Source organism: Poecilia reticulata, linkage group LG14 (assembly GCF_000633615.1).
Source record: "Poecilia reticulata strain Guanapo linkage group LG14, Guppy_female_1.0+MT, whole genome shotgun sequence".
In the NCBI taxonomy this organism is placed as follows: Eukaryota; Metazoa; Chordata; class Actinopteri; order Cyprinodontiformes; family Poeciliidae; genus Poecilia; species Poecilia reticulata.
Window position 1 is genome coordinate 27,803,202 of NC_024344.1, and position 7,588 is coordinate 27,810,789.

The 7,588-nt window shown below is 35.9% G+C and overlaps 1 protein-coding gene across 5 annotated transcripts in view; it reads right to left on the minus strand.

Annotated features, from left to right (window-relative positions):
• The window catches only part of gria1b (glutamate receptor, ionotropic, AMPA 1b), a 192,890-nt gene that overhangs the window by 17,728 nt on the left and 167,574 nt on the right, over positions 1–7,588 (minus strand). The window contains exon 16 of one of the 5 annotated variants that reach the window (XM_008428690.2): positions 6,301–6,415. The exons of 3 other annotated variants lie outside the window; for them this stretch is intronic. In XM_008428690.2, coding sequence (XP_008426912.1) covers positions 6,301–6,415 — 115 coding nt within the window. Of the gene's footprint in view, positions 1–6,300; positions 6,416–7,588 lie in introns of those variants that run through there. One more of the 5 variants, XM_008428692.2, reaches the window with a different exon arrangement.

The window sequence follows — 7,588 nt, forward strand, 5'->3', positions numbered from 1 at the left end:
CCAGTCTGCCAATCCAAGTGAACTGCCCCCGATGTCCATGCGATATTGCAGAGTCGTGTGAGCCAACACAACCCTACAACATCCAGAGCCTTAAGGAACTCCGGATGGATCTCATCGACCCCCAGGGCCCTGCCACCGAGGAGCTTTTTGACCACCTCGGCGACCTCGTCCCCAGAGATTGGAGAGCCCAACCCAGAGTCCCCAGGCTCAGCTTCCTCAACAGAAGGCATGTTGGTGGGATTGAGGAGGTCTTCGAAGTATTCTGCCCACCGGCCCACAACGTCCCGTACTATGAGAACATTTTTCATCTATATCTTAGGCGAACATAGTGACAACAGAAAATTTCCTTATTTCCACCCTGAGGTTTTGTACTGCCTCCCACCAAACTGCACTGTTATTGTTTTGCAACAAACATGCTCAAATTTATACTCTCCAGTAAGAGGCAGGGTACAACCTGCACAGGTTGCCAGTCCATCACAAGGCAACACAGAGACACAAAGGACATGTGAGGGATTCAAACTTCTGAATTCATTAATTGGCAGCAATGTCTGAGTGCTACTTATCTTTTTATCCTACTAGATTTCAGATTTTATGCTTCTTGTGTAAATATCCTGTTTGAATCTTGCCTGTCCTCCTCCAGCTTGAAGCTTACTCGGGCCTCACTGTTTGATCATATTATGCAAAAACACAGCATTTGTGGGAGGACACAACATGTGTGGATGTCAACACCAAACCCACAATATCTCCCCTGACAACATATTCTGTCAGACTTTTGAAAAGACCACAAGTCCACTTCTAAAACCACCATACATCTTCTCTGATGTTTGTTTTCTTCCTTTTTGTGGCAGCTGCTTGTGAATGAAATCAGTTTTGTTCCCTACTCAGGTCTGGTTGTCAACCAAATCTTTATCTTTCTTAGTGTCCAACTTTCAATTTCAATGTTGGAGCATTTCTTTCTTGTCTCAAAGGTAAAAATGCATCATTTTAGCAAATACATTTCTTTTCCTCACATTCAGAATTTTTCCATTGTTTTCTTCATAGTGCCTGGTCATCATCATCATCATCATCCTCATCATCATCATCATCATCATCATCATCATCATCATCATCATCATCATCATCATCACAGAAGAATATCGGGTCTGGATTTTTGATTTAGTTTCAGAATTTCATGCATGTTCTTCCCTCAGTCTGTTTCCTGTTTGAAAGTGACCTATTACTTTGAATTGTGCCTAAAAAAATATGCATTTTAATGTCACCACAAAAAAAAGAATCTAACAAGAACCACTTGTAATTGTACTCAAAATAGCTAAATATCTAATATCTCTGTTGATGAACAGAGATATTGGTTAGGGTTAACCCCCTCATATTTAGTGAGAGTTGATTTGCTCTTAGTTTCCTCTAATCACCGCCTCTGATGATACACTGTCTTCTGTTTGTCGCATGCAAACAAACTCATGCAGGAAGAAAAATCTAACAGAATAAAACAAAAACAAAAGACACATTCTCTAAAAAATTGAAACATTTTATTGACTCAAAGGATGAGTCCAACTATTTTATTAATAAACATTATTTGTTAGTCTTTATTCTGTAAAAAAAAAAGTAGAACATATATTCTTCGTAAGGTCTCATTTTTGTGTCATTACTTTCATCTCATGCATCTCAGTTTCAGTGACTCAACCTTTCATTACATAGACAAAAAAAATGTTGTGAACCCATCACAGAATGTGTTCTGCAGTCAGTCGACATCTGAGGAGTCTGAAGAGACAGCTTAAGGTCCGACTAATACCAGGCTGAAGAAGACGGGCTTATTCACACAGGAATGTTTTGGATTTTGTGAGAAATTTTGAAAAGGATGATTTTACAATGTGAACAATCTGAAAACGTTGGAGTTCCCTTTGTCTTTAAATTCAGAGCTGTTCTTGTTAGTTTGTAAGGATTTTGCAGCACTAGTGGCATTTTCCAATAGTAGGACAGGAAGAATGGAAAGACATGAAGCACATGGAAGGATTGAACTAGGATAAGTGAGTTAACTGTGGCCATGGCGTCTTCCCAAGTGGATTTGTTTTTAATAGGGTAACAAATCATTTGTATTTATATTCACTTGTAAGACATTGTATTTAGGAGTAACAGGCCCCTGTAATGTCAGAACATTTTGGGACCTACTTGTGGAATTTCATTAAAGAAGTTGTCTTGTTGTTTCCACTAACAGGACACAGGATGGACTGCTGTGTCTCTTTGTGTACTCACACTTTGTGTCGACTTGCTGTGTGTAAAATTCTGGCGTTTTCTCTGGCTTTAAAACTGAGGAGACAGCCTGCGACTTTAGCCATTAACAAAATAGCTTTGTGTCTTCAGGCCTGGTTTGGGACAGAAGCATTTTAAATTAATTATGCAAATGTACACTTGAAATAAGACAAAATTAACTGACAAAGAACTTCAGCAAGATATAGCAGCTTGTTTAAGGTTAAATATTTCTTAATATTGATGAAAAAGTGTGAGTTCTATCAATTATTTCACTTATATTCTAACATGGGAAAAATGTCTTATTATAAGTGACCAAATCTGCCAGCAGAATTAATACCTTTTCATCAATATTAAGGAATAACTGACTTAAAACAAGCTCTGATATCTTGCTGTAAAGTTTCTTGTAGGATACTTTTATCTTACTTCAAGTGTACTAAGATATTTGCACCAAATGCTAAACTATAAGTACTTGGGAAGATTTTTTGTTTATGCAATGTTGAACTTCTAACTTTAAAACTAACCAAAATGAAAAACGTGATACTGTGATCATAGACGATGCTCTAGAATACTTGATATAATTTCAACTTGTTTTCTAAATTTAAGTGCCATAAAATTACATTGGTTCTATGCTGGGGTGCATAAAAAATAGACTTAAACTGAATTGATACATTTCTACCAGACAAAAATAAAGTTTTGAACATTTTTTACTGCCTCCATGTAACTTTTCTTGTAAGAAGCCAAATAGCAGTGAGTGTCTTGTTGCTGCTGCTTTAGTATGACAGTAAGCTGTCTCCTCGACAGACTGATGAACATCTCCAGGTTAGTCACGCTCTCTGTTACTCAGAGAGTTCAGAGCAAAACAGGAGGTTCGTGACAGATTGGAGACAAAAAACATCAAGGAGTGTGTCTGGGAAGGAAGAGGAGAAGAGGGAAAGCTGTGGTTATTGGATTTAATATCTACTGGAGAGCAGCCATAATCTGATACATCAGTGAGGAAAATAGGAAAAAAAAAACATTTTCGGATTGGAAACTGTGACTTTTTACATCTGATGTATTCAAAAAGAGTAAAAATGGAAATCTTGCTTTGATCTGAAAATTTCCTCCAAGGCCAGATTTTATTTGTCAAAGCTTAAATGACTAAACATCGCCCAAAGCAAGAAACAAAAAGTATTTTCAACATCCTCAAGAAAGTTTTCTTTGCCACCAGCAGAAGCTTAAAATATTCTTCAAATGTGCCTACAAAGGCAGGCAGGATTTGGGTTAAAAAGTGATGTAAAAAGCCACATTTCTCTGCAGAGGACCTCGTCCTTGTGTCTGCAACTGCTTCCACTGAACTTTGCTGACCGCTGAATATTCTGAAGAACAGAAAGAGTGGAGATAATCTGATTTGGAGACATGAAAAGAGAACAAAAGGTCTGTAGAACAAAAGGTGACAAAACAGGTTTCATCTTGGCAAATTTTCTCATCAATTCGCAAAAATGTGACATTACAAACATGCAAAACAAACTTCCTGTCATCAGAATCCTCATTTGTACTGGTCTATAATTATTTCCCTCTTTTGTTCTCCAGAACAGTCAGCAGCAGTGATGAATTCTGATTCCATAAATAAAAGGATTCAGTAAACCTAAACTCTATCTGCTATAGTTAAACAAGACGTTTGCCATTCTGGTGCTTGTTTGGCTAAAGTTGAGAGGTTTAATATCAGTAGAGTAGGCAGTAAGCTGGTTAGCTCAATTTAAAGCTTCATACAAAGAACAAGGAAAATGTTATGAAATTAAGACAAGAAACAACCTGAAAACATGAGAATTCCCTTCTTCAATTGGCAAAAATACATCAAAAACATAAGACTTCTGTATTTGTAGACAGGACAACAAAAATATATTTCATGTTTTTTTTTTATTCATTTGTTGGTTTGCATGCATTGCTGCAACTCAAAAAGTCAAGTTTATCCGTCTTTGGCCAGTCTAGATGTTGTGGCTTTCTTCTATCACTTCATTTGAATTAGCACTAATGTCAAATGAGCAATAATAGCCCATTTTTCTACATGTCTTTGATGGGATCAAGGTTTTAAAAATGACAAAATGTGTTTAAAAAATTCTGATCAGTTTACATTTAACAATAGTCAATTGGTCTAAATGTTTTGGATATTTATAAAGAAAAAAGCAATCCAGATTATTTAATGAAGGTGCAAAATGGGAATGTTGTCATTGGCGACCCATAGTCTGCCACTAAATTTGGTTCTTGTGATTCAAAATTGTTTCTGTGCTTTTAGTAACTCTGTCACCATTAATTCAAGTTCAATCAAGTTTTCAAAAATACTGCCAGAGAAATGACTTGATTCATCTCATTATTGGGGGGCATAAACAAGGAAATAAGAGCAATTTTGGGGGGGGTCGGCAAAGTTACAGTAAAATGTGGTTTAAATTCTTTTGTGTATTCAAGCTGCACCACCAAACATGACTAGTAAGTAGCAATGAATAACAAATGTGTTTTTCTCAGTAAACAACTTGTTGAGACCCATAGAAGTCAAACTAAGATTCAAATGTTGCTTAGATACGAGTTTGGTTCAGAGTCACAGATCTAATCTCTGCTACACCTTTACAAAAACTTAAAGCTCTAAATAATAGTTTTAATAAGTAACTCCACTTAATAAAATTCCTCATAAATATTGATTTATTGTAGTGGTTCTCAATACATGTCATGTGTTATTTCAATTATAACTTAAGTTGCTTTAAACTTTTTTTTCTTTCATGTGCTGGATGGCTGAGAACCTATAAATATGTAGGAATTTAATATTTGGTTAGTATCATAACTTAAGCTTAAGCTTTTTTGTAAAGCACCAAAAAAACTGGTGCTTTTTTGATCAGCACCAGTTTTCTAGAAAAATATTAAGATTTTATTTTGTGGTTTTAAAGGCTCTACATTGAAGATGGTAAGAAATAAAGGCATACTTTATTTTTTTTTACTGCCAGCTGCATTAGCCCCTCTGCTTTCTGCTCCCATACAGACTTTTCCAAGATTTTTCCCTCCTGACCCCCTCGGGATTTACGCCTAAGTGTGGAGAGAAAAATCACATTCTGGTGTTGCAGGATCCAACACCACAATAGTATAAAAACATTAACCATGCAGCACAGTAAAAGTTTTTAATATGACACCCATATATAACTAAAACCTTACAGTTACACAAATAATCTATGATGGTAAAGCAAGCCAGTTTGGTTTTCTTTTAAATTAAATTATTTTTTATCTTTAGCTCAAAGCTAGATCAACTGCTGCCTCATTACTTTAACCTAAGCTAACCAGCTTCTTGCCTTCTCTTTAATGATCAATAAGATATATATTTTACCCTAAAATTCCAAACTTTTATTCTGTTATTACAATTTAAAGTAGATACCAAATATTTTAAGAAAACTCAAGACGGCTCTGATTAGCTGAAATCTTTTTCACTTTCAGGTTTAAAAGGTGAATCCATTCTACTACAGATACCCCAACTCCTACATTTAAGCTTTTGATCTTCTCATCCAAGTCATCCATACATCATGTATCATAATACTTTTTGGAACTTTTAGTTTTTTCTTTGAACCATTCTTATTTCTGTATAGAATGAATCCAAAACATGTAATTGCATTGACACTTTTTTAAGGTGTGGATGCATTTATAGAAATGTATTAATGATTTCTGCTAAATGAACCAAATACCTGAGAAATATGGTTTTTATCTTTATAGATTATTGTAGTTGTACAATGAATAATCATGCTACCCAGGAAAATGATTCAAATAAATAATGTAGGAGTTGGGATGAGAAGAAAGTTGTAGTAAAACGGGAATCACCTGTCATTTTAACAATAATCTACAGCTAATATTAGTTATCCCACAGGAAAAAATCAATCTTTAAAAGGAAAAAAAAAAGGAAAAAAGAGCTGAATTAAACTACCTTAGTGTTCTTGCTGTGGATCTGGGGTATTTTGAAATGGGGCAGGAGAAAGTGGGGAGGGTGTTGGGGCAAACCAATGCATGACCACGGTACCAGGCTAAGTCACCTCAAGAACTAACCTTTCTGCCGGAGTCCTTGTGTCCACATTCCCCCTTGTCATACCACCACTTGTTTTTCAACTTGTCTAAGACGGCTTGTTCATTGAGCTTCAGTACTGCTAGGTTTACTGGGATTCTTCAGAGAATCAAGGGAAGGGGAGTGGGTGGGATTGGAAATAACATAAATAACATTATGCACATCCATGTTATGTTATGTTATTGTTCAACTGCGTTGGCTGCAGCAGCTGTGGTGGTTGTAGAACGATTTTAGCAAAAAGTTCCATTAGCAGTACAGATGCTGTAGTACACTACAAGTAACAGCTCAACAACAGAAAGAAAATCAAAACAAACAGAAACAACACAAAAAATATTGGAAACTGTATCAAAGTGATATGCATTAATACTCCATCTAGCTTAGTTTGGCCTGACTCCCTACGTGCGAGATGTGTATTACTATATCACTTTGGGTAACCGACAGCAGCTGAAAACACTCTGGGACGCTTTCTTTCACTGAGCAAAGTGAATATAATCAGTAAATTCTGTTTTCTGTCATGGTGAAGGCGAAAGAGGCTGCAGGAGGTGAAGCTGTTTGGATTGTTGGGTAGAACAAGAAACCAACTGATCAAAGGGGTATTTAAAACAATAAGTCTGCCAGATCAATGCAGAAATATACTTTTTAAGTTAATGGTTTGAACTTCTATAAAAAGTCAATTGAAGCTTCTGTTCCAGGGAAACATCCAGAAACTTTGAAAAACTCAAATTGAAACAACAAAATTCTGCAGTTAATTAAAATAAGAACAAATTGGGATATCCTGCGAGATGTTTGGTTAGCTGGATGTTTTCAAACTGAAAACCCATCATGGGATCTGACAGAACATTGATAGACCTGGGGGTTTTTTTCAGTTCTTCAGTTAAACAAATCGGTTTCAAACATTTATGCCACCATCATTTTAAAGATGTTACTAAACATCTTTAGAGGTCATCAAAGGTCAACCATCCAGTCCAGTCATTTACAAAATCAGACAAAAAATGTCAATCAACTGTGCTGAGTCGGTACAGCAACATTTATGTTTGTGCCCTTCTGGCACATTAACAAAATCAAACAAGATTGATTTTGTTTGCTCAGCTAAATATTAGCACATTTGATTGACACCAAATTTGCTTGATTTTGTAAACATGGTCTGTCTGGTTTAACCATTTTTTATGACCTGGAAAACATTTATTAATATCTTTAAGGAGGTATAAACAAAAAATTTTACTGCACAAATCAGCACAAATATTTGACACCAATTCTGGTTTCTGAAGAAGA